The sequence below is a fragment of the Anas acuta genome, chromosome 37, assembly GCF_963932015.1.
Source record: "Anas acuta chromosome 37, bAnaAcu1.1, whole genome shotgun sequence".
Lineage (NCBI taxonomy): Eukaryota > Metazoa > Chordata > Aves > Anseriformes > Anatidae > Anas > Anas acuta.
Genome location: NC_089015.1, coordinates 96,225 through 123,139, shown reverse-complemented (window position 1 = coordinate 123,139; position 26,915 = coordinate 96,225). Strand labels below are relative to the sequence as shown.

The 26,915-nt window shown below is 60.0% G+C and overlaps 2 protein-coding genes across 11 annotated transcripts; both read left to right on the top strand.

The window, feature by feature from the left end:
- The first annotated feature begins 2,152 nt into the window (after positions 1 to 2,152).
- On the top strand, positions 2,153 to 25,897 carry LOC137846673 (mucin-3A-like). 10 transcript variants are annotated; one of them, XM_068664742.1, is made up of 12 exons: positions 2,153 to 3,118; positions 3,767 to 4,324; positions 4,486 to 4,593; positions 4,686 to 4,813; positions 5,022 to 5,289; positions 14,343 to 14,411; positions 23,475 to 23,637; positions 23,716 to 23,871; positions 24,562 to 24,686; positions 24,799 to 24,854; positions 24,962 to 25,005; positions 25,123 to 25,897. In XM_068664742.1, exons 1-11 carry the CDS (start codon positions 3,058 to 3,060, stop codon positions 24,998 to 25,000), a joined length of 1,731 nt encoding a protein of 576 aa, XP_068520843.1. In that variant the 5' UTR covers positions 2,153 to 3,057; the 3' UTR covers positions 25,001 to 25,005; positions 25,123 to 25,897. The 10 variants fall into 10 exon arrangements, with proteins under 10 accessions (XP_068520843.1, XP_068520842.1, XP_068520840.1 ...); XM_068664741.1 differs by lacking the exon at positions 14,343 to 14,411 and adding an exon at positions 5,376 to 5,444 and having other exon boundaries at positions 2,154 to 3,118; XM_068664739.1 differs by lacking the exons at positions 14,343 to 14,411; positions 23,475 to 23,637; positions 23,716 to 23,871; ... (2 more) ...; positions 24,962 to 25,005; positions 25,123 to 25,897 and adding exons at positions 5,376 to 5,444; positions 14,516 to 14,678; positions 14,757 to 14,912; ... (2 more) ...; positions 16,112 to 16,155; positions 16,259 to 17,026 and having other exon boundaries at positions 2,156 to 3,118.
- On the top strand, positions 19,384 to 22,958 carry LOC137846687 (mucin-5AC-like). The gene is made up of 3 exons (XM_068664760.1): positions 19,384 to 22,468; positions 22,543 to 22,670; positions 22,948 to 22,958. The coding sequence occupies exon 1, from the start codon at positions 19,384 to 19,386 to the stop codon at positions 22,276 to 22,278; it is 2,895 nt and encodes a 964-aa protein (XP_068520861.1). The 3' UTR covers positions 22,279 to 22,468; positions 22,543 to 22,670; positions 22,948 to 22,958.
- Positions 25,898 to 26,915: the final 1,018 nt, after the last annotated feature.

Sequence of the window (26,915 nt, the reverse complement as noted above, 5' to 3'; positions counted from 1 at the left end):
ATTTTGGGGCGTTTTGGAGGGTTTGGGGCGTTTTGGAGCATTTTGGGGCGTTTTGGGTCCTTTTGGGGCATTTTGGGGGGTTTTGCGGCATTTGGGGGCGTTTTGGGGCGTTTCGGGCGTTTTGGGGCATTTTAGGGCATTTTAGGGGGTTTTGGGGCATTTCGGGGCTGTGGGGCGGGGCCGCGCCCCCTGTCCACGTGACCCCCTCTCCACGTGACCCCCCCCTCCCACGTGACCTCCCCCCCTTCCCCCCCCCCCCCCCCCCCCCCCCCCCCACCCGCCGCCCCAGGCCCGGGCCCGGTGCCGCTCACCATGGCGCCGCTTCCGGTCCCCCCCCCGCGCTCAGTTCCGCTTCCGGTCCCTCCCACTTCCGGTTCCGGTTCCGGTTTGGCTCAGCAGCCGCCGCCGCGCCGGGCCGGCCTCACCGCGCATGCGCCGCTTCCGGGAGGGGCGGGGCCTGCGGCCATGGCAACGGGGGGCGGGGGCTGGGGGGGGGGGGGGGCGGAGCCGTTGCCCCGGCAACGGGCCCGCAGGGGGGCGGGGCCAAGGCTCCATAGCAACGGTTGCCAAGGGGCGGGGCCGGGGCGGGCCTGGGCCCACATCTATGGGGCTGAGAGCCCCAGACCCACAGATATGGGGCACAACCCCCCCCAGACCCAAATCTATGGGGCCAAGACCCCCCAGACCCACATCTATGGGGCACAACCCCCCCCCCGACCCAAATCTATGGGGCCGAGACCCCCCAGACCCACATCTATGGGGCTGAGACCCCCCAGACCCACAGATATGGGGCACAACCCCCCCCCCGACCCAAATCTATGGGGCACAACCCCCCAGACCCACAGATATGGGGCACAACCCCCCCCCCGACCCAAATCTATGGGGCCGAGACCCCCCAGACCCACATCTATGGGGCTGAGACCCCCCAGACCCACAGATATGGGGCACAACCTCCCCCCAGACCCAAATCTATGGGGCAAAACCCTCCCCAGACCCACACCTATGGGGCACAAACCCCTCCCAGACCCAAATCTATGGGGCTGAGCCCCCCCAGACCCACAGATATGGGGCACAACCCCCCCCCAGACCCAAATCTATAGGGCTAAGATCCCCCCAGACCCACACCTATGGGGCACAAACCCCCCAGACCCAAATCTATGGGGCACAACCCCCCCAGAACCCACACCTATGGAGCACAAACCCCTCCCAGCCCCAAATCTATGGGCTGAGACCCCCCAGACCCACAGATATGGGGCACAACCCCCCCCCCCGACCCAAATCTATGGGGTTGAGACCCCCCCAGACCCAAATCTATGGTGCCAAGATCCCCCAGACCCACGTCCATGGGGTTGAAGTCCTCCAGGAGAACCAGGGGAGACCAAGGGGCTGCTTGGAGCTGCGTGAAGAAGTCTTCACGCTCCTCCTCTTCCTCACCCGGTGGCCGTGGTATCTGGGAGGACTCAACCGCAGCTGGAAGGGACCTGGGAAGACCCAATAATTGATCCAGGAAGACCTGGCCGTGGTTGGAAATGGTCTGAGAAGACCCAAGTGTGGTTGGAATTGGTCTTGGAGGACCCAATGATGGTTGGAATCGGTCTTGGATGACCCAACCATGGTTGGAATCAGTCTTGGGGGTCCCAGTGGTGGTTGGAAATGATCTTGGAGGATTCAGTTGCGGTTGGAAGCGACCTGGGAAGAACCTGGCATGGTTAAAAATGGTCTGAGAAGACCAACGGTGGCTGGAAATAATCTTGGGGAACCCAACGATCATTGGAAATTAATTTGGAGGACCCAACCTGAGTCTCCAAATTTGGAACCAACCTGGGAAGACCTGGCCATGGTTGAAAATGGTCTGAGAAGACCCAAGGGTGGTTGGAAACGATCTCGGGGGACCCAAGGGTGGTTGGAACCGATCCCAGGGGACACAACGATGGTTGGAATCAATCTGGGAGGGCCCGAGGATGGTTGGAATTGATCTTAGGGGACCCAGCGATGGTTGGAATTGACCTTGGATGACACAATGGTGGTTGAAAATGATCTCGGAAGACCTGGCCATGGTTGAAAATGGTCTGAGAAGACCCAAGGGTGGTTGGAAACGATCTTGGGGGACCCAATAATGATTGGAAATGATGCTGGAGGACCCAAGCATAGCTGGAATCGATCTTGGAGGACCCAGTGGTGGTTGGAACTGGCCTGGGAAGACCTGGCCATGGTTGAAAATGGTCTAAGAAGACCCGGTGATGGTTGGAACCAATCTTGGAGAACCCAGTCATGATTGGAAGTGGTCTTGGAGGACCCAACGATGGTCGGAATCAATCTTAGAAGACCCAAAGATGTTTGGAATTGATCTTGGGGGGCATTTTGATGGTTGGAATCGAAATTAGAAGACCCGACGATGGTAGGAATCGATCCTAGAAGGCCCAACGATTGTTGGAATTGATCTTGGGGGACCCAACAATGGTTCGAATCGAAATTAGAGGGCCCAACTATGGTTGGAATTGATCTTGGAGAACCCAATCACGATTGGAAGTGGTCTTGGAGGCCCCAATCGAAAGGAATCGATCTTAGAAGACCCAAGGATGTTTGGAATCGAAATTAGAGGACCCAATGATGGTTGGAAATGATCTTGGACCTCCCGACGATGGTTGGAATCAATCCTGGAGAACCCAAGGATGGTTGGACACGACCTGGGAAGACCCCACGATGGCTGAAATCCATCCACCAGCCCCCAACCTCAGCCCCGTGTCCCCAATTTGGGTCAGATTCACCCCAAAAAGGAACAAACACCCCCTCCCCGTGACACCGTGATGCCCCCAGGGTGGCGATATTGGGGACGGGGCCTTTGCGGTTGTCCCCGATAATGGGGAGGGGACCGTCACATTTATTCCCACGGTCACGGTGCCCATGATTGGTCCCGGCATCGCCCGTCCCACATCCTCGACCCACCCTGGAGATGAATAACTCTTCCCAGAAGAGGAGCAAAGTTCCTCACTGTCATTCGTGCCCTAACCATAACTCCGCACGGGAATTCAGCCGGCGGTGCTACGGGACGCCGAGATGGGGTCTTGCACCTGGGCCTTCCTCCTCCTCTTCCTCCTCCTCTACGGGGATGTGGCAGGTGGGTGGAGGCCAGCTTGGGGGGCACCGAAATGCAGATGTGGGGGGCAGGAGGGGGCGGAATCCCCTGGGGCATCTCCTTGGGGTGCGTTGGGGAGGCTCAGCGGGGAATCGGCCTCCACGGCTTCAGGGTGGCACCGTCCTGGTGGGGACGGGGACAGGGACATTGGAGACGGGGACAGGGACATCGGGGAGCGTGACGGGGACAAGGACAGGGATGGGGACACTGCACAGGGCCCCGCCCGTGGTGATGGCACTGACGAGGGCCAGCGGAGGCCACAACTGGGGCGGCCACAAATCGGAGCCAGTGTAGATGATGAACTGGGGGCGGTGGAGGCCAGAACTGGGGCAGCGGAGGCCAACGAAATTGGGCAGAAGAGACCAAAAATCGTGACTCTGGAGGCCGTGTCATCCCGGGCGGCCTCGGTTGGCCCCACCCGTCCCACGGACATGTGAATGGGAACAGGACAAGGGTCGGGGGAAAGCGAAAGCGAAGGGTGGGACAGGGTGGGGTGGGATGGGGTGGGAAGGCGAGGGGTGAGGCCGGAGGGTGCAAAGGGGAAAGGTGTGGGAGGGGGCGGCCACCACAAAGCCTCCGAAGGTGCTGCCGGCAGGCACGGTATTAACTCCGGATTTCTCTCCTCAATAGCGAGGAGCACCGCGATATTTCTGGACGATGAAGGAAGTTTCTCCGGTGCCACCGAAATCCCACTGGTCTCCACGGAAACGTCGCCCTACACAGACACGACGTCCTTCACGGAAATGGCCTCCGGCCTCTCCCCTACCACCGAAGAAACCTCATCTGGTGATACCCCCACGCCAGAGACCTCGACCAGTTCAGGAACCTCTTTCCCTACCTTCACCACCACCGGGCCAGTAACCACCAGTACAGCTCCAGTGACCACCACCACCACACCAACCACCACTACACCAACTACCACCACCACCCCGACCACCACCACCACACCAACTACCACCACCACAACCACCACCACTACACCAACTACCACCACTACACCAACTACCACCACCACCACCCCAACCACCACCACCTCAACCACCACCCCAACCACCACTACCACAACCACCACCACTACACCAAATACCACCACACCAACCCCAACCACCACCACCACCCCAACCACCACACCAACCACAACCACCACCACCACAACCACCACCACCACCACCACCACCGTTCCTGCAGGTCAGCCTCCACCTCTTCCTCATCCTCCCTCCTCTCGCCCTCCTCCCTCCTCCCAGGCCTCCATCACTGCCCCTCACCCCTGTCCTTCCCGGGGTTTCCTCGCGGGACCCCCACCCCTGGGTGCCCCCTGAGGCCCCCCCTGACCTCCTCTCTCCCCGCAGTGGTCTGCCAGAATGGAGGCAGCTACGATGGTAACAAGTGCATCTGCCACTCCGACTTCTACGGCCCATTGTGCGAGTACTCCAGCGACTCCATCAACACCGACATCTGTAAGTGCGGCCTCCCCCCAGCCCACGGCCTTGCCCCCACTCGTGGCCTCCCCCCGGCCTCCCCGCGCTCACCTCCCTCCTACCTCCCGCAGCCATCGAGGGGAAGGTCGTGGCCAATGTGGAGCTGGTGGTGACCGTCACCAACTTCGTCTACACGGAGGAGCTGAACGACCCCCTCTCGGAGGCCTACGAGAGCTTTGCGAAGCATTTCCAGCAGGAGGTGAGGCCCGGGTGTGCAAGGGGAGGCCGGGAGTGAGAGGGGAGGCCAGGAACATGAGGGGAGGCCGGGCTGTGTGAGGGGAGATCGGGCTGTGCGAGGGGAGGCCGGGAACATGAGAGGAGTTTGGGAGCATGAGGGGAGGCCGGGCACCGCAAGGGGAGGCTGAACTGCACAGGACACATCCTCACGGCACTCCTTGCCCTGGCAGATGGCCAAGATCTACAGCTCCTTGACTGGCTACGAGGGCGTGAAGATCATAAACATCAGGCCGGCGGCCTCCAGAAGGGGAGGAGCCCGGGTGCGCAGAGACTCCGCGTCCTCCACCGTGGGCACCGGCCTCGACGTGGACCATGAGGTCATCTTCAGCACCGTTGCCAGCCCCGACCTGAGCGAGGAGTTCCAGAACAAGACGCAGGAGCTGTTGCAGAAGCTTAATGAGACTGTTAAAAGCCAGGACAACTGCAAGCAGGACACCTGTGGGTGTCCCGTCCTCCCCCCTCACCCCACAATCCCTCAGGGAGGCCCCGGGGAAGGGTCCCTGACAGCCTCTCTCCCCCCACAGCCGTCGTCTGCCTTGTGGTGCCGGCCAGCCCCATCGTCAAGGACATGACGCAGTCCCCTTCATTTAATGGTGAGGCCAGGGTGCCTCCACGGAACCCCATACACCCCCTGAGTCCCCCATGCACCCCACCAGCCCCTATGCACCCCACCACCCCATTTGACCCTCTCCTGTGCCCCCTCCTCAGCACTGTGCCAGCAGCTGGTCCCCGTCGCCTACCAGGACTACTACTACGCGATGAACGTGAGCAACACCCTCCGCTGCGTCACCAACTGCACGGCCAACACGCCCGGCACCATCAACTGCAACTATGGCGAGTGCCATGTCACCCGTGCCGGGCCACAATGCTTGTGAGTGCCACCACACGCGTCCCTCTGTGTGCCCCCTGAAAGCTGGGACCACCGGGCCTGACCCTTCCTTGTCCCTGCAGCTGCCAGGATGAATCTCTCTACTGGTACACGGGCAGCCGGTGCTCTGGGCGCGTCAGCAAGGTGTCCACGGGGCTGGGGGTGGCGGTCACGGTGCTGCTCATTGCCTGCATCACCCTTACTGTGCTGCTGGTGATACGGAGGAAGAGCAGGAAGAGGTAGAGGGTCAGGGATGGTTGGGGCGGATTGGATTGGGTTGGTTGGGTAGGGGTGGTTGGTTTGGGGTATTTTGCATTTGTTGGGGTGGGGTGGTTTGGGGTGGTTGGCCTGGGTTGAGTTGTGTTGGGTTGAGTTGAGTTGTGTTGTGTTGGGTTGATTTGGGTTGTATGGTTTGAGGTCTTTTGGGTTGGTTGGGATGGTTTGGGGTGGTTGTGTTGGGTTGAGTTGTGTTGTGTTGTGTTGTACAGTTTGAGGTCTTTTGGGTTGGTTGGGGTGGTTTGGGGTGGTTGGGGTGGGTTGAGTTGGGTTGGGTTGGGTTGGGTTGAGTTGGGTTGTATGGTCTGAGGTCTTTTGGGTTGGTTGGGGTGGTTTGGGGTGGTTGTGTTGGGTTGAGTTGGGTTGGGTTGGGTTGGGTTGGGTTGGGTTGGGTTGGGTTGGGTTGAGTTGAGTTGGGTTGTGTTGGGTTGATTTGGGTTGGGCTGTTTGGTTTGAGGTCTTTTGGGTTGGTTGGGATGGTTCGGGGTGGTTGCGTTGGGTTGAGTTGGGTTGGGTTGGGTTGGTTGTGTCGAGTTGGCTGAACTGGGGTTTTTAGGTTGGGTTGGGGGTCTTGGGTTCAGAGCAGGGTCGTTGCTTGGAATGTGTCCTTGGGGTCTTCTAGTTCTGGAGATGTGGGTTCAGGGTCTTCCAGTCGAGAGCAGGGTTGGACGTGGTTCATGGTGGACACCTGGGTCTGGGGTCTTCTGGTTCAGAGCAGAGCTGGTGATGGACACGTGGGTTTGGGGTCTTCCAGCTGGCAACTGGAATGGAGGTGGGGACGTGGGTTTGGGGTCTTCAATAGGAGAACGGGGTTGGTGACAGGCACGTGGGCTGGTGGCAGACACCTGGGCTTGGTTTGGGTTCAGAACGGGGTTATTGGTGGACATTGGGACAGTCTGGGGGGGGGCACAGCCCCCTCCTCTGTCCTTCTGCCCCCTCCAAACCCCCTGGTGCTGCCCCCCAGGAACACTTCGTCCTCCGTTGATGAGAACTGGTACGAGGACGATGGCAACACCTGGACGTCATCCGAAGGCTTCGTCCTCAAGAACAAAAATGCCACCGAACCAGGTCGGGTGGGCTCCGGGGGGCAGCACTAGGGGGGAGGAGGGGGAAAAAAACCACAGCTGCTCCCCCAGCCCCACCGCTCACCCCATCGCCCCCCACCCATGTCCTCAACAGGTGACAGCCTAAAGAGCTTCACGGCCTCACTGGAACGGGTGAACACCAACATCCCGGTGGGTGCCCCCCAAGACCTGTGCCCCCCCCCCCCCCCCGTGCCCACCCACCACCCCTCAGCCTCCCCGGGCCCATCTCACCTCCATCCCCTTCTTTCTTTCCACCCCCACCCCCAGATGCAGATCACCAGACCCTCAGTGCGCCCCCAGTTGTGACCCAGGTACTGTGAGATGTGGGGGATGTGGGGGCTGGGGTGGGGTGAGGGGGATGTGGGGCAGAGCGCTGTGGGGCAGGGGGATGTGGGAGCCAAGAATCTTCTCAAGGCTTCTCCTCCAAGGTCTTCGCTGGCCCCTCCTCACCTCATTGCCCACCAGCACTTCCAGGACCTTCTCAATGACGCTCATTCCAAGGACAACGTTGCTTCCTGCCCACCTTGGTGCCAACCAGAACTTCCAGAACCTTCTCAACGACGCTGATTCCAATATCGTCGTTGGCTCCTCCTGACCTCATTGCCCACCAGGACCTCCAGGACCTTCTCAACAACATTGGTTCCAACGACAACATTGCCTCCTACTCACCTCATTGCCCACCAGCTCTTCCAGGACCTTCTCAACGACTCTGCTTCCAAGGTCATCGTTGGCTCCTGCTCACCGCACTGCCCACGGGATTTATGGGGCTGGGAACAATTTGGGAAACCTCGGCCAGGACTCATCATGGGGAGACCCAACCATGTCTGGAAATGCTCCTGGAAGACCCAACCATGCCTCAAAATGGTCTCAGAAGACCCAACTGTGTCTGGAAATGCTCTTGGAAGACCCAACTGTGTCTGGAAATGCTCTTTGAACGCCCAGCCATGGCTGGAGGCAATCTGTAGGATCCTGGTGGAGCCAGAAGTGGCCCAGCAGTGACTGGAAATGGGCTTGGCAGGAGCCGGGCGCGTTTATTTGCTCAGTGAGAAGGAAGAAAACCTCTGTTTGCAGATCCTGGCAGTGGGTGATGGAACTCCCGGCCAGCCCTTGGCCATCCCACTTAGGGATGGGCAATCCCAATAAAAATTCTGTGCATCCCAAAAATAATTCTGCTTCTGCATCTGGCCCCACGCCAGCCATGGTCATGGGGGATGTTGGGTCTAGAGTGGGAACCTGCCAACCACGGCCCCCTTGAGGGGAGCATCTATCTAGGTCCTTCTGGGGGGTCTCCACCCGTGCTGGGGGCCAAAAGGACCCACAGATCCCCAGCTCCCGGTCCCAAATTTGGGTTAGATTCATCCCAAATCCCCCCACCCCTACACGTCCTAGAAGGTCCCCAAATGGCCCCAGCCCTACAGGTCCTGGCAGCTCCCTGGCTATCAGGAAATCCTGATGGGAAGGTAACAGGGATGGGGGACGCTGGGGGAGGGGGATATGTGAGGTGGCGATGGGGGCACCAGGGATGGGGGGCAGCAGAGGTGGGGGGACATCACTGATGGGGCTGGGAGACGAAGAGGGTGTGGAAGTGCCCCCAAATTGCCCCAAATGCCTCATGGGTAGTCATGGTTATCCTCAATAATGGGGAGGGGAACGTCATGTTTGTTCCCATGGTCACGGTGCCCACGATTGGTCTGGGCACGGCCGCACCCCCAAAACACCGCCCACCCTGGGAATAAGCAGCCTCTCCCCGCAGAGGGGCAAAGTTCCCCATCGCCACTCCTGCCCCGGGCATGGCTCCACAGCGGGATGCTGCTGGCGGCACCGCGGGACTGGGAAGCATCAAGATGGGGTCTGGCACCCGGGCCTTCCTCCTCCTCTTCCTCCTCTTCCTCCATGTGGTTCCAACGGGTGAGTGCAGCCCGAACAGGGGGCACCGAAACTCAGATCTGGGGGGTGGAAGGGGGGGGCGAACCCTGGGGCATTTCCTTAGGGCGTGTTGGGGAGGCTGAGGGGGGAATCGGCCTCCACGGCCCGAGGTGGCTTTGTCCTGGTGGGGACGGGGACAGGGATATTTGGGATGGGGAAAGGGACACTGGGGAGGGGGACGGGGACATTGGGGAAGGTGATGAGGACAAGGACAGGGATGGAGACACTCCACAGCCCCCCACCCCATGGTGATGGCACTGGCAAGGGCCAGCGGAAGCCAAAATTGGGGCAAGGGAGGCCAGAAATTGGGGCAGCGTAGACGATGAATTGGGAGCAGAGGAGGCCAGAAGTGGGGCATCGGAGGCCAGAATTGGGGCATCAGAGACCAGAATTGGGGCGTCGGAGACAACTTCTGGGGCAGTAGAGGACAGATTTGGGTCAGGGAAGGACACAAATCGGGGCAGTGTAGACGATGAATTGGGGGCAGTGGAGGCCGGAACTGGGGCATCAGAGGCCAGAATTGGGGCATCAGAGACCAGAATTGGGGCATCGGAGGCCAGAATTGGGGTGTCGGAGACAACTTCTGGGGCAGCAGAGGACAGAATTGGGTCAGGGAAGGACACAAATCGCAGCAGTGTAGATGGTGAATTGGGGACAGTGGAGGCCAGAAGTGGGGCATCAGAGACCAGAATTGGGGCGTCGGAGGCCAGTATTGGGGCGTTGGAGACAACTTCTGGGGCAGTAGAGGACAGAATTGGGTCAGGGAAGGACACAAATCGGGGCAGTGTAGACGATGAATTGGGGGCAGTGGAGGCCGGAACTGGGGCATCAGAGACCAGAATTGGGGCATCGGAGGCCAGAATTGGGGTGTCGGAGACAACTTCTGGGGCAGCAGAGGACAGAATTGGGTCAGGGAAGGACACAAATCGCAGCAGTGTAGATGGTGAATTGGGGGCAGTGGAGGCCAGAATGGGGGCATCGGAGACCAGAATTGGGGTGTCAGAGACCAGAATTGGGGTGTCAGAGACAACTTCTGGGGCAGTAAAGGACAGAATTTGGTCAGGGAAGGACACAAATCGCGGCAGTGTAGATGGTGAAATGGGGGCAGTGGAGGCCAGAAGTGGGGCATCGGAGAGCAGAATTGGGGCATCGGAGACCAGAATTGGGGCGTCGGAGACAACTTCTGGGGCAGCAGAGGACAGAATTGGGTCAGGGAAGGACACAAATCGGGGCAGTGTAGATGGTGAATTGGGGGCAGTGGAGGCCAGAAGTGGGGCATCGGAGGCCAGAATTGGGGCATCGGAGGCCAGAATTGGGGCATCGGAGGCCAGAATTGGGGCTTCGGAGACAACTTCTGGGGCAGTAGAGGACAGAATTGGGTCAGGGAAGGACACAAATCGGGGCAGTGTAGACGATGAACTGGGAGCAGTGGAGGCCAGATTTGGGGCATAGGAGGCCAGAATTGGGACAGGGGAGGCCATGAGCTTGGGCAGAAGAGACCAAAAATTGGGAGAGCAGAGGCCAGGTCCATCTGTGCGGTCTCTGCCCCACCCATCCCACGGACGTGTGAACGAAAACAGGACAAGGGTCAGAATAACGCAGAAGTGGGGGAGAGGCCAGGAGGGAAGGGGACATGGCCATGGGTGAGGCCGGCGGGGAGGGAAAGGGGAAGGGTGTGGGATGGGCAGCCTCCAAATGGCACCGAGTGCCGCAGCCTCCACAGGAAGCAACAGGATAACGGGGAGCAGAGAAACCACCACGGAGACCCCACCAGCAGCCCTAAAGCCCCCATGAGCCCCCCGGGACTGAGCGCAGCACCCATGGGACCCCCACAAGCTCCCTCAGGTCTCCCATGGGACTCCCACACGCATCCCAGGGACCACCTCAGCAGAGACTTCCATGACCTCCTCCTGCAAACCTTCACTGACCTCAACTCTGCATGGGTTACTTCCACAGTAACGACCGCCACCACCACCCCGTTGAACAGCACGGTCACACTGAACAACACCACCACGGTCCCAGGGACCAACACCACCACCGTCCAGCCAACCAACACCACCACCATGCCACCGACCAACACCACCATGGTCCCAGGGACAAACACCACCACGGCTCCAGCAACCAACACCACCACCGTCCAGCCAACCAACACCACCGTCCAACCAAAGACCACCACCACTGCCCGAGCAACCACCACCACCACTGTCCCTCCAACCAACACCACCACGGTCCCAGGGACCAACACCACCATCGTCCAGCCAACCAACACTACCACGGCTCCAGCAACCAACACCACCACGGTCCCACCAACCAAGACCACCACGGCTCCATCGACCAACACCACCACTGTCCCTCCAACCAACACCACCACAGTCCCACCGACCAACACCACTCTTCAGCCAACCAACACCACCTCTGCTCCACCAAGCAACACCACATTGATCCCATCAACCAACACCACCACTGCCCCACCAACTAACACCACCAGTGCCCCACCGACCAACACCACCACGGTCCCACCGACCAACACCACCACAGCTCCAGCAACCAACACCACTGCTGTCCCACCGACCAACACCACTGTCCAGCCAACCAACACCACCATGGTCCCAGGGACCAACACCACCACAATGCCACCGACCAACACTACCACCATCCAACCAAAGACCACCACCACTGCCCCACCATCCAACACCACCACGGTGCAGCCAACCAACACCACCACGGTTCCAGGGACAAACACCACGGCTCCACCTACCAATACCAGCACCGTCCAGCCGAGCAACACCACCACTGGCCCACCAACCATCACCACCACGGTCCCACCGACCAACACCACCATGGCTCCATCGACCAACACCACCACCGTCCAGCCGAGCAACACCACCACGGTCCCACCGACCATCACCACCACAGTCCCACCAACCAACACCACCACGGTCCCAGGGAACAACACCACCACCGTCCAGCCAACCAACACCACCTCCGCTCCACCAAGCAACACCACATCGATCCCATCAACCAACACGACCACGGCTCCATCGACCAACACCACCATGGTCCCACCAACCAACACCACCACCGTCCAGCCAACCAACACCACCACGGCTCCAGCAACCAACACCACCACAGTCCCTCCAACCAACACCACCACAGTCCCTCCAACCAACACCACTCTTCAGCCAACCAACACCACCTCTGCTCCACCAAGCAACACCACATCGATCCCATCGACCAACACCACCACTGCCCCACCAACTAACACCACCAGTGCCCCTCCGACAAACACGACCATGGTCCCACCGACCAACACCACCACAGCTCCAGCAACCAACACCACTGCTGTCCCACCGACCAGCACCACTGTCCAGCCAACCAACACCACCAATGCCCCACTGACCAACACCACCACCATGCCACCGACCAACACCACCACCGTCCAACCAAACACCACCACCACTGCCCCCCCAACCAACACCACCACGGTACAGCCAACCAACACCACCACGGTTCCAGGGACAAACACCACGGCTCCACCTACCAACACCACCACCGTCCAGCCAACCAACACCACCACTGGCCCACCGACCATCACCACCACGGTCCCACCGACCAACACCACCACGGTCCCAGGGACCAACACCACCACCGTCCAGCCAACCAACACCACCTCCGCTCCACCAAGCAACACCACATCGATCCCATCGACCAACACCACCACGGCTCCATCGACCAACACCACCACCGTCCCTCCAACCAACACCACCACAGTCCCACCGACCAACACCACTCTTCAGCCAACCAACACCACCTCTGCTCCACCAAGCAACACCACATCGATCCCATCGACCAACACCACCACTGCCCCACCAACTAACACCACCAGTGCCCCACCGACCAACACCACCACGGTCCCACCGACCAACACCACCACAGCTCCAGCAACCAACACCACTGCTGTCCCACCGACCAGCACCACTGTCCAGCCAACCAACACTACCACTGCCCCACTGACCAACACCACCAGCATGCCACCAACCAAAACCACTATGGTCCCAGGGCCTAACACCACTCTCCCACCAACCACCGCCACTCTCCCACTGACCACCACCACCACCGTCCCAGTGACTACCACCACCTCCTCAATGACCACTACCACAACGACCACCACAAAGACCACCATCACCCAAACGACCACCACCATTTCTGCAGGTCAGCCTCCATCTCCCCCCTGTCCTCCCTCCTTTTGGCCTCCTCCCCTTCACCTCCCAGGCCTCCATTGCTGACCCTCACCCCTGTCCTCCCTGGGGTCTCCTCACAGGACCCCCCCTACTCCTGGCTGCCCTCTGACATCTTCTCTCCCCGCAGTGTTCTGCCAGAATGGAGGCACCTACGATGGCACCAAGTGCCTCTGCCTCTTTGACTTCTATGGCCCCGTGTGTGAGTACTCCAGCGGCTCCATCAGCACCGACATCCGTAAGTGCAGCCTCCCCCCAACCCGCGGCCTCCCCCCTGCTTGTGGCCTCCCCCCAGCCTCCCCGTACTCACCCCTCTCCTGCCTCTCGCAGCCGTCAAGGGGACGATCGTGGCCAACGTGGAGCTGGTGGTGACCGTCACCAACTTCAACTACACGGAGGAGCTGCAGGACCCCCGCTCGGAGGCCTACGAGAGCTTTGAGAAGCAATTCCGGCAGGAGGTGAGGCCCAGGAGCATGAGGGGAGGCCAGGCACCTTGAGGGGAGGCTGGGTACCTGAGGGGAAGCTTGGAGCAAAAAGGGAGACCAGTGTGGGCAAGGGGAGTTTGGGAACACAACAGGAGACCAGGAGTGAGAGGGAAGGGTGAGAGCACAAAGGGAGGCCAGGTTGCGCAAAGGGAGGCTGAGTTGATTTTGGGAGTACAAGGGGAGGCCGGGCCCCACAAAAGGAGGCCAGGCCACAATGGACACGTCCTCACGGCACCCCTCGCCCTGGCAGATGGCCAAGATCTACGGCTCCATGCCTGGCTACCAGGGCGTGAAGATCCTCAGCATCAGGCCGGCGAACTCCAGCAGGCGGGGAGCCCAGGTACACAGGGCCGAGGGAGACTCCGTGTCCTCCGCTGCGGGCACCGGCCTCGAGGTGGACCACGAGGTCATCTTCAGCACCGTTGACAGCCCTGGCCTGAGTGAAGAGTTCCAGAACAAGATGCAGGAGCTGTTGCAGAAGCTTAATGAGACTGTTAATAGCCAGGGCGACTGCGAGCACAACACCTGTGGGTGCCCCGTCCTCCCCTCTTGTCCCCCAACCCCTTGGGGAGGCCCCAGGGAAGGGTCCCTGACAGCCTCTCTCCCCCCACAGCCGTCGTCTGCCTTGCGGTGTCGGACAACCCCATCCTCAAGGACATGACAGAGTCCCCTTCGTTTGACGGTGAGGCCTGGGTGGTTGGGGTGTCCCCACGGAGCCCCATGCACCCCCTGAGTCCCAACGAACCCCACCACCCCATTTGACCCCCTCCTGTGCCCTCTCCTCAGCACTGTGCCAGCAGAGGGCCCCCATTGGCTACCAGGACTACTACTACGCGCTGACCACGAGCACCACCCTCCGCTGCATCACCAATTGCACGGCCAACACGCCTGGCACCATGGACTGCCACCACGGCGAGTGCCACGTCACCCGTGCCGGGCCACAGTGCTTGTGAGTGCCACCACGTGTCCCTCTGTGGGACCCCTGACCCCTGGGACCACTGGGCCTGACCCTTCCTTGTCCCTGCAGCTGCCAGGATGAATCTCTCTACTGGTACACGGGCAGCCAGTGCTCCGGGCGCGTCAGCAAGGTGGGCACGGGGCTGGGGGTGGCGGTCACGGTGCTGCTCATTGCCTGCATCACCCTTACTGTGCTGCTGGTGATACGGAGGAAGAGCAGAAAGAGGTAGAGAGTCAGGGATGGTTGGGGCGGATTGGATTGGGTTGGTTGTGTTGGGTTGAGTTGTGTTGGGTTGAGTTGTGTTGGGTTGAGTGGAGTTGGCGTGGTTTGGTTTGAATGGGTTGGGGTGTTTAGGTTGGGTTTAGTAGGGTTGAATGGTATGGGGTCGTTTGGGTTTCATTGGGTTGGGTTGTGTTGTGTTGGCTGGCATGGGTTTAGTTGGGTTGTATGGTTTGGGGTCTTCTGGGTTGGTGGGGTTGGGGTGGTTCCGGTTGAGTTGGGTTGGATGGGATGGGATGGATGGTTTGAGTTCTTCTGGGCTGGTGGGGTTGGGGTCATTTGGGTTGAGTTGAGTTGGGTTGCGTTGGCTGGGATGGGTTTAATTGGGTTGTATGGTTTGGGGTCTTTTGGGTTGGCAGGGTTGGGGTGGTTCCGGTTGAGTTGGGTTGAGTTGGGTTGGGTTGGTGGGATTGGGGTGGTTTGGGTTGAGTTGGGTTGGGTTGGATGGGATGGGATGCGGTGGGTTTGGTTGGATGGTTTGAGTTCTTCTGGGTTGGTGGAGTTGGAGTCATTTGGGTTGAGTTGGGGTGGTTGGGTTGTGTTAGATGGGTTGGGTTGGTTGGGTTGGCATTAATTGCGTTGGATGATCTGGGGTCTTTTGGGTTGGTTGATTGGTGTTGGACATGTGCGCTGGTGGCAGACACCTGGGCTCAATTGGGGTTCAGAATGGGGTTGTGGGCAGACATCTAGGAGGGCTGTGGGGGGGACACAGCTCCCTCCTCTGTCCTTCTGCCCCCTCCAAGCCCCCTGGCTCTGCCCCTCAGGAACACTTCGGCCTCCGTTGATGAGAACTGGTACGAGGACGATGGCAACACCTGGACGTCATCCGAAGGCTTCGTCCTCAAGAACAAAAATGCCACCGAACCAGGTCGGGTGGGCTCCGGGGGGCAGCACTAGGGGGGAGGAGGGGGAAAAAAACCACAGCTGCTCCCCCAGCCCCACCGCTCACCCCATCGCCCCCCACCCATGTCCTCAACAGGTGACAGCCTAAAGAGCTTCACGGCCTCACTGGAACGGGTGAACACCAACATCCCGGTGGGTGCCCCCCCAGACCTGTGCCCCCCTCCGTGCCCACCCACCACCCCTCAGCCCCCCCGGGCCCATCTCACCTCCATCCCCTTCTTTCTTTCCACCCCCACCCCCAGATGCAGATCACCAGACCCTCAGTGCGACCCCGGTTGTGACCCAGGTACTGTGAGATGTGGGGGATGTGGGGGCTGGGGTGGGGTGAGGGGGATGTGGGGCAGAGCGCTGTGGGGCAGGGGGATGTGGGAGCCAAGAATCTTCTCAAGGCTTCTCCTCCAAGGTCTTCGCTGGCCCCTCTTCACCTCATTGCCCACCAGCACTTCCAGGACCTTCTCAATGACGCTCATTCCAAGGACAACGTTGCCTCCTGCTCACCTTGGTGCCCCCCAGAACTTCCAGGACCTTTGCAACGACGCTGATTCCAATATCATCGTTGGCTCCTCCTGACCTCATTGCCCACCAGGACCTCCAGGACCTTCTCAACAACATTGGTTCCAACGACAACATTGCCTCCTACTCACCTCATTGCCCACCAGCACTTCCAGGACCTTCTCAACAACTCTGCTTCCAAGGTCATCGTTGGCTCCTGCTCACCACAGTGCCCACGGGATTTATGGGGCTGGGAACAATTTGGGAAACCTCGGCCAGGACTCATCATGGGGAGACCCAACCATGTCTGGAAATGCTCCTGGAAGACCCAACCATGCCTCAAAATGGTCTCAGAAGACCCAACTGTGTCTGGAAATGCTCTTGGAAGACCCAACTGTGTCTGGAAATGCTCTTTGAACGCCCAGCCATGGCTGGAGGCAATCTGTAGGATCCTGGTGGAGCCAGAAGCGGCCCAGCAGTGACTGGAAATGGGCTTGGCAGGAGCCGGGCGCGTTTATTTATTTGCTCAGCGAGAAGGAAGAAAACCTCTGTTTGCATATCCTGGCAGTGGGTGATGGGACTCCCCGCCAGCCCTTGGCCATCCCACTTAGGGATGGGCAATCCCAATAAAAATTCTGTGCATCCCAAAAATAATTCTGCTTCTGCATCTGGCCCCACGCCAGCCATGGTCATGGGGGATGTTGGGTCTAGGGTGGGAACCAGCCAACCACGGCCCCCTTGGGGCTGCAGCTGCTGGGGTTTATCTAGGTCTTTCTGGGGGGGGTCTCCAACGGTGCTGGGGGCCAAAAGGACCCACAGATCCCCAGCTCCCAGTCCCAAATTTGGATCAGATTCACCCCAAATTCCCCCAGCCCTACAGGTCCTAGAAGGTCCCCAAATGGCCCCAGCCCTACAGGTCCTGGCAGCTCCCTGGCTACCAGGAAATCCTGATGGGAAGGTAACAGGGATGGGGGACGCTGGGGAAGGGGGATATGTGAGATGGCGATGGGGGCACCAGGGATGGGGGGCAGCAGAGGTGGGGGGACATCACTGATGGGGTTGGGAGACGAAGAGGATGTGGAAGTGCTCCCAAATTGCCCCAAATGCCTCATGGGTAGTCATGGTTATCCTCAATAATGGGGAGGGGAACGTCATGTTTGTTCCCACGGTCACGGTGCCCATGATTGGTCTGGGCACGGCCGCACCCCCAAAACACCGCCCACCCTGGGAATAAGCAACCTCTCCCCGCAGAGGGGCAAAGTTCCCCATCGCCACTCCTGCCCCGGGCATGGCTCCACAGCGGGATGCTGCTGGCGGCACCGCGGGACTGGGGGGCATCAAGATGGGGTCTGGCACCCGGGCCTTCCTCCTCCTCTTCCTCCTCTTCCTCCACGTTGTTGCAACGGGTGAGTGCAGCCTGGGCAGGGGGCACCGAAACTCAGATCTGGGGGGTGGAAAGGGGTGGCCCCCCCTGGGGCATTTCCTTAGGGTGTGTTGGGGAGGCTGAGGGGGGAATCGGCCTCCACGGCCCGAGGTGGCTCTGTCCTGGTGGGGACGGGGACAGGGATATTTGGGATGGGGAAAGGGACATTGGGGAGGGGAATGGGGACATTGGGGAAGGTGATGAGGGCAAGGACAGGGATGGGGACACTCCACAGACCCCCACCCCATGGTGATGGCACTGGCAAGGGTCAGCGGAAGCCAAAATTGGGGCAAGGGAGGCCACAAATCGGGGCAGCGTAGATGATGAATTGGGAGCAGTGGAGGCCAGAAGTGGGGCATCGGAGACCAGAATTGGGGCTTCGGAGACAATTTCTGGGGCAATAGAGGCCAGAATTGGGTCAGGGAAGGACACAAATTGGGGCAGTGTAGATGGTGAATTGGGGGCAGTGGAGGCCAGAAGTGGGGCATCAGAGACCAGAATTGGGGCATCGGAGGCCAGAATTGGGGCTTCGGAGACAACTTCTGGGGCAGTAAAGGACAGAATTGGGTCAGGGAAGGACACAAATCGGGGCAGTGTAGACGATGAATTGGGGGCAGTGGAGGCCGGAACTGGGGCATCGGAGACCAGAATTGGGGCATTGGAGGCCAGAATTGGGGCGTCAGAGACAATTTCTGGGGCAGTAAAGGACAGAATTGGGTCAGGGAAGGACACAAATCGGGGCAGTGTAGATGGTGAATTGGGGGCAGTGGAGGCCAGAAGTGGGGCATCGGAGGCCAGAATTGGGGCATCGGAGACCAGAATTGGGGCATCGGAGGCCAGAATTGGGGCTTCGGAGACAATTTCTGGGGCAGCAGAGGACAGAATTGGGTCAGGGAAGGACACAAATCGGGGCAGTGTAGATGGTGAATTGGGGGCAGTGGAGGCCGGAACTGGGGCATCAGAGGCCAGAATTGGGGTGTCAGAGACCAGAATTGGGGCGTTGGAGACAACTTCTAGGGCAGCTGAGGACAGAATTGGGTCAGGGAAGGACACTAATCGGGGCAGCATAGATGATGAATTGGGGGCATCGGAGGCCAGAATTGGGGCATCGGATGCCAGAATTGGGGCGTCGGAGGCCAGAATTGGGGCGTTGGAGACAACTTCTGGGGCAGTAGAGGACAGAATTGGGTCAGGGAAGGACACAAATCGGGGCAGTGTAGACGATGAACTGGGAGCAGTGGAGGCCAGATTTGGGGCATAGGAGGCCAGAATTGGGACAGGGGAGGCCATGAGCTTGGGCAGAAGAGACCAAAAATTGGGAGAGCAGAGGCCAGGTCCACCTGTGCGGTCTCTGCCCCACCCATCCCACGGACGTGTGAAGGAAAACAGGACAAGGGTCAGAAAAACACAAAAGTGAGGGAGAGGCCAGGAGGGAAGGGGACATGGCCATGGGTGAGGCTGGCGGGGAGGGAAAGGGGAAGGGTTTGGGATGGGCAGCCTCCAAATGGCACCGAGTGCCGCAGCCTCCACAGGAGGCAACAGGATAACGGGGAGCAGAGAAACCACCACAGAGACCCCACCAGCACCCCTAAAGCCCCCATGAGCCCCCCGGGACTGAGAGCAGCACCCATGGGACCCCCACAAGCTCCCTCAGGTCTCCCATGGGACTCCCACACGCATCCCAGGGACCACCTCAGCAGAGACTTCCATGACCTCCTCCTGCAAACCTTCACTGACCTCAACTCTGCATGGGTTAATTCCACAGTAACGACCACCACCACCACCCAGTTGAACAGCACGGTCACACTGAACAACACCACCACGGTCCCAGGGACCAACACCACCACCGTCCAGCCAACCAACACCACCACCATGCCACCGACCAACACCACCATGGTCCCAGGGACAAACACCACCACGGCTCCAGCAACCAACACCACCACCGTCCAGCCAACCAACACCACCGTCCAACCAAAGACCACCACCACTGCCCGAGCAACCACCACCACCACTGTCCCTCCAACCAACACCACCACGGTCCCAGGGACCAACACCACCACCGTCCAGCCAACCAACACCACCACCATGCCACCGACCAACACCACCATGGTCCCAGGGACAAACACCACCACGGCTCCAGCAACCAACACCACCACCGTCCAGCCAACCAACACCACCGTCCAACCAAAGACCACCACCACTGCCCGAGCAACCACCACCACCACTGTCCCTCCAACCAACACCACCACGGTCCCAGGGACCAACACCACCATCGTCCAGCCAACCAACACTACCACGGCTCCAGCAACCAACACCACTGCTGTCCCACCAATCAGCACCACTGTCCAGCCAACCAACACCACCAATGCCCCACTGACCAACACCACCAGCATGCCACCGACCAACACTACCACTGTCCAACCAAACACCACCACCACTGCCCCACCAACCAACACCACCACGGTACAGCCAACCAACACCACCACGGTTCCAGGGACAAACACCACGGCTCCACCTACCAACACCACCACGGTTCCAGGGACAAACACCACGGCTCCACCGACCAACACCACCACCGTCCAGCCAACCAACACCACCATGGCTCCAGCAACCAACACCACCACAGTCCCACCGACCAGCACCACCGTCCAGCCAACCAACACCACCAATGCACAACCAACCAACACCACATTGATCCCATCGACCAACACCACCATGGCTCCACCGACCAACACCACCACCGTCCAGCCGAGCAACACCACCACCATGCCACTGACCAACACCACCACTGTCCAGCCGAGCAACACCACCACGGCTCCACTGACCAACACCACCACGGTCCCACCAACCAACACCACCATGGTCCCAGGGACCAACACCACCACAATGCCACCGACCAACACCACCACCGTCCAAACAAAGACCACCACCACTGCCCCACCAACCAACACCACAACGGTACAGCCAACCAACACCACCACGGTTCCAGGGACCAACACCACCATCGTCCAGCCAACCAACATCACCATGGCTCCAGCAACCAACACCACCACGGTCCCACCGACCAAGACCACCACAGCTCCAGCAACCAACACCACCACAGTCCCACTGACCAGCACCACTGTACATCCAACCAACACCACCAATGCCCCACTGACCAACACCACCACAATGCCACCGACCAACACCACCACGGTCCCAGGGACTAACACCACCACGGTCCAGCCAACCAACACCACCAGCATGCCACCGACCAACACTACCACCATCCAACCAAACATCACCACCACTGCCCCACCAACCAACACCACAACAGTACAGCCAACCAACACCACCACGGTTCCAGGGACAAACACCATGGCTCCACCTACCAACACCACCACCGTCCAGCCGAGCAACACCACCACTGGCCCACCGACCAACACCACCACGGTCCCACCGACCAACACCACCACAGCTCCAACAACCAACACCACTGCTGTCCCACCGACCAGCACCACTGTCCAGCCAACCAACACCACCAATGCCCCACTGACCAACACCACCACAATGCCACCGACCAACACTACCACCATCCAACCAAACACCACCACCACTGCCCCACCAACCAACACCACCACGGTTCCAGGGACAAACACCACGGCTCCACCTACCAATACCAGCACCGTCCAGCCAAGCAACACCACCACTGGCCCACCGACCATCACCACCACAGTCCCACCAACCAACACCACCACGGTCCCAGGGACCAACACCACCACCGTCCAGCCAACCAACATCACCTCCGCTCCACCAAGCAACACCACATCGATCCCATCGACCAACACCACCACGGCTCCATCGACCAACACCACCACCATCCAGCCGAGCAACACCACCATGGTCCCACCGACCAACACCACCACCGTCCAGCCAACCAACACCACCACGGCTCCAGCAACCAACACCACCACAGTCCCTCCAACCAACACCACCGCAGTCCCACCGACCAACACCACTCTTCAGCCAACCAACACCACCTCTGCTCCACCAAGCAACACCACATTGATCCCATCGACCAACACCACCACTGCCCCACCAACTAACACCACCAGTGCCCCACCGACCAACACCACCACGGTCCCACCGACCAACACCACCACAGCTCCAGCAACCAACACCACTGCTGTCCCACCGACCAGCACCACTGTCCAGCCAACCAACACTACCACTGCCCCACTGACCAACACCACCAGCATGCCACCAACCAAAACCACTATGGTCCCAGGGCCTAACACCACTCTCCCACCAACCACCGCCACTCTCCCACTGACCACCACCACCACCGTCCCAGCGACTACCACCACCTCCTCAATGACCACTACCACAACGACCACCACAAAGACCACCACCACCCAAACGACCACCACCATTTCTGCAGGTCAGCCTCCATCTCCCTCCTGTCCTCCCTCCTCTTGGCCTCCTCCCCTTCACCTCCCAGGCCTCCATTGCTGACCCTCACCCCTGTCCTCCCTGGGGTCTCCTCACAGGACCCCCCCTACTCCTGGCTGCCCTCTGACATCTTCTCTCCCCGCAGTGGTCTGCCAGAATGGAGGCACCTACGATGGCACCAAGTGCCTCTGCCTCTTTGACTTCTACGGCCCTGTGTGCGAGTACTCCAGCGGCTCCATCAGCACCGACATCCGTAAGTGCGGCCTCCCCCCAGCCTGCGGCCTCCCCCCAGCCTCCCCGTACTCACCCCTCTCCTGCCTCTCGCAGCCGTCAAGGGGACGATCGTGGCCAACGTGGAGCTGGTGGTGACCGTCACCAACTTCAACTACACGGAGGAGCTGCAGGACCCCCGCTCGGAGGCCTACGAGAGCTTTGAGAAGCAATTCCGGCAGGAGGTGAGGCCCAGGAGCATGAGGGGAGGCCAGGCACCTTGAGGGGAGGCTGGGTACCTGAGGGGAAGCTTGGAGCAAAAAGGGAGACCAGTGTGGGCAAGGGGAGTTTGGGAACACAACAGGAGACCAGGAGTGAGAGGGAAGGGTGAGAGCACAAAAGGAGGCCAGGTTGCACAAAGGGAGGCCGAGTTGATTTTGGGAGTACAAGGGGAGGCCGGGCCCCACAAAAGGAGGCCAGGCCACAATGGACACGTCCTCACGGCACCCCTCGCCCTGGCAGATGGCCAAGATCTACGGCTCCGTGCCTGGCTACCAGGGCGTGAAGATCCTCAGCATCAGGCCGGCAAACTCCAGCAGGCGGGGAGCCCGGGTGCACAGAGCCTCCGCGTCCTCCGCTGTGGGCACCGGCCTCGACGTGGACCACGAGGTCATCTTCAGCACCGTTGCCAGCCCCAACCTGAGCGAGGAGTTAAAGAACAAGACGCAGGAGCTGGTGCAGAAGCTTAATGAGACTGCTAAAAGCCAGGGCGACTGCGAGCACAACACCTGTGGGTGCCCTGTCCTCCCCTCTTGTCCCCCAACCCCTTGGGGAGGCCCCGGGGAAGGGTCCCTGACAGCCTCTCTCCCCCCACAGCCGTCGTCTGCCTTGCGGTGTCGAACAACCCCATCCTCAAGGACATGACAGCGTCCTCTTCGCTTGACGGTGAGGCCTGGGTGGTTGGGGTGTCCCCACGGAGCCCCATGCACCCCCTGAGTCCCAACGAAACCCACCACCCCATTTGACCCCCTCCTGTGCCCCCTCCTCAGCACTGTGCCAGCAGCTGGCCCCCATCGGCTACCAGGACTACTACTACGCGATGAACGTGAGCAACACCCTCCGCTGCGTCACCAACTGCACGGCCAACACGCCCGGCACCATGGACTGCCACCACGGCGAGTGCCACGTCACCCGTGCCGGGCCACAGTGCTTGTGAGTGCCACCACGTGTCCCTCTGTGGGACCCCTGACCCCTGGGACCACTGGGCCTGACCCTTCCTTGTCCCTGCAGCTGCCAGGATGAATCTCTCTACTGGTACACGGGCAGCCAGTGCTCTGGGCGCGTCAGCAAGGTGTCCACGGGGCTGGGGGTGGCGGTCACGGTGCTGCTCATTGCCTGCATCACCCTTACTGTGCTGCTGGTGATACGGAGGAAGAGCAGGAAGAGGTAGAGGGTCAGGGATGGTTGGGGCGGATTGGATTGGGTTGGTTGTGTTGGGTTGAGTTGTGTTGGGTTGAGTGGAGTTGGCGTGGTTTGGTTTGAATGGGTTGGGGTGTTTAGGTTGGGTTTAGTAGGGTTGAATGGTATGGGGTCGTTTGGGTTTCATTGGGTTGGGTTGTGTTGTGTTGGCTGGGATGGGTTTAGTTGGGTTGTATGGTTTGGGGTCTTCTGGGTTGGTGGGGTTGGGGTGGTTCCGGTTGAGTTGGGTTGGTTGGGTTGGGTTGGATGGGATGGGATGGATGGTTTGAGTTCTTCTGGGCTGGTGGGGTTGGGGTCATTTGGGTTGAGTTGGGTTGGGTTGGGTTGCATTGGCTGGGATGGGTTTAATTGGGTTGGATGGTTTGGGGTCTTTTGGGTTGGCAGGGTTGGGGTGGTTCCGGTTGAGTTGGGTTGAGTTGGGTTGGGTTGGTGGGATTGGGGTGGTTTGGGTTGGGTTGGATGGGATGGGTTGGTTGGGTTGGCATTAATTGGGTTGGATGGTCTGGGGTCTTTTGGGTTGGTTGATTGGTGATGGACACATGTGCTGGTGGCAGACACCTGGGCTCGGTTGGGGTTCAGAATGGGGTTGTGGGTGGAAATCTAGGAGGGCTGGAGGGGGGACACAGCCCCCTCCTCTGTCCTTCTGCCCACTCCAAGCCCCCTGGTGCTGCCCCCCAGGAACACTTCGGCCTCCGTTGATGAGAACTGGTATGAGGACGATGGCAACACCTGGACGTCATCTGAAGGCTTCGTCCTCAAGAACAAAAATGCCACCGAACCAGGTCGGGTGGGCTCCGGGGGGCAGCACTAGGGGGGAGGAGGGGGAAAAAAAAACACAGCTGCTCCCCCAGCCCCACTGCTCACCCCATCGCCCCCCACCCATGTCCCCAACAGGTGACAGCCTAAAGAGCTTCACGGCCTCACTGGAACGGGTGAACACCAACATCCCGGTGGGTGCCCCCCCAGACCTGTGCCCCCCTCCGTGCCCACCCACCACTCCTCAGTCCCCCCAGGCCCATCTCACCTCCATCCCCTTCTTTCTTTCCAACCCCCCCAGATGCAGATCACCAGACCCTCAGTGCGCCCCCAGTTGTGACCCAGGTACTGTGAGATGTGGGGGATTTGGGAGCTGGGGTGGGGTGAGGGGGATGTGGGGCAGAGCGCTGTGGGGCAGGGGGATGTGGGAGCCAAGAATCTTCTCAATGACTCTCCTCCAAGGTCTTCGCTGGCCCCTCCTCACCTCATTGCCCACCAGCACTTCCAGGACCTTCTCAATGACGCTCATTCCAAGGACAACGTTGCCTCCTGCTCACCTTGGTGCCAACCAGAACTTCCAGGACCTTCTCAACGACGCTGATTCCAATATCATCGTTGGCTCCTCCTGACCTCATTGCCCACCAGGAACTCCAGGACCTTCTCAACAACATTGGTTCCAATGACAACATTGCCTCCTACTCACCTCTTTGCCCACCAGCTCTTCCAGGACCTTCTCAACGACTCTGCTTCCAAGGTCATGGTTGGCTCCTGCTCACCGCAGTGCCCACGGGATTTATGGGGCTGGGAACAATTTGGGAAGACTCGGCCAGAACTCATCATGGGGAGACCCAACCATGTCTGGAAATGCTCCTGGAAGACCCAACCATGCCTCAAAATGGTCTCAGAAGACCCAACAGTGTCTGGAAATGCTCTTGGAAGACCCAACTGTGTCTGGAAATGCTCTTGGAAGACCCAACTGTGTCTGGAAATGCTCTTTGAATGCCCAACCATGGCTGGAGGCAATCTGTAGGATCCTGGTGGAGCCAGAAGCGGCCCAACAGTGACTGGAAATGGGCTTGGCAGGAGCCGGGCGCGTTTATTTATTTGCTCAGCGAGAAGGAGGAAAACCTCTTTTTTGCATATCCTGGCAGTGGGTGATGGGACTCCCGGCCAGCCCTTGGCCATCCCACTTAGGGATGGGCAATCCCAATAAAAATTCTGTGCATCCCAAAAATAATTCTGCTTCTGCATCTGGCCCCACGCCAGCCATGGTCATAGGGGATGTTGGGTCTAGGGTGGGAACCTGCCAACCACGGCCCCCTTGGGGCTGCAGCCACTGGGGTCCATCTAGGTCTTTCTGGGGGGGTCTCCAACGGTGCTGGGGGCCAAAAGGACCCACAGATCCCCAGCTCCCAGTCCCAAATTTGGATCAGATTCACCCCAAATTCCCCCAGCCCTACAGGTCCTAGAAGGTCCCCAAATGGCCCCAGCCCTACAGGTCCTGGCAGCTCCCTGGCTACCAGGAAATCCTGATGGGAAGGTAACAGGGATGGGGGACGCTGGGGGAGGGGGATATGTGAGATGGCGATGGGGGCACCAGGGATGGGGGGCAGCAGAGGTGGGGGGACATCACTGATGGGGTTGGGAGACGAAGAGGATGTGGAAGTGCTCCCTAATTGCCCCAATGCCTCATGGGTCGTCATGGTTATCCTCAATAATGGGGAGGGGAACGTCATGTTTGTTCCCATGGTCACGGTGCCCACGATTGGTCTGGGCACGGCCGCACCCCCAAAACACCGCCCACCCTGGGAACAAGAAGCCTCTCCCCGCAGAGGGGCAAAGTTCCCCATCGCCACTCCTGCCCCGGGCATGGCTCCACAGCGGGATGCTGCTGGCGGCACCGCGGGACTGGGAAGCATCAAGATGGGGTCTGGTACCCGGGCCTTCCTCCTCCTCTTCCTCCTCTTCCTCCACGTTGTTGCAACGGGTGAGTGCAGCCTGGGCAGGGGGCACTGAAACTCAGATCTGGGGGGTGGACGGGGGTGGCCCCCCCTGGGGCATTTCCTTAGGGTGTGTTGGGGAGGCTGAGGGGGGAATCGGCCTCCACGGCCCAAGGTGGCTCCGTCCTGGTGGGAACGGGGAGAAGGACATTGGGGAGGGGGATCAAGGAAATTGGGGAGGGGAATGGGGACATTGGGGAAGGTGATGAGGACAAGGACAGGGATGGGGACACTCCACAGACCCCCACCCCATGG

Coding starts and splice junctions, on each gene's coding strand:
- LOC137846687 (XM_068664760.1), top strand. CDS start 19,384: ATGAGCCCCCCGGGACTGAGAGCAGCACCCATGGGACCCCCACAAGCT.
- LOC137846673 (XM_068664742.1), top strand. CDS start 3,058: ATGGGGTCTTGCACCTGGGCCTTCCTCCTCCTCTTCCTCCTCCTCTAC. Junction 4,814..5,021: donor CGAAGCATTTCCAGCAGGAG/GTGAGGCCCGGG, acceptor TTGCCCTGGCAG/ATGGCCAAGATCTACAGCTC. Junction 5,290..14,342: donor CAACTGCAAGCAGGACACCT/GTGGGTGTCCCG, acceptor CTCCCCCCACAG/CCGTCGTCTGCCTTGCGGTG.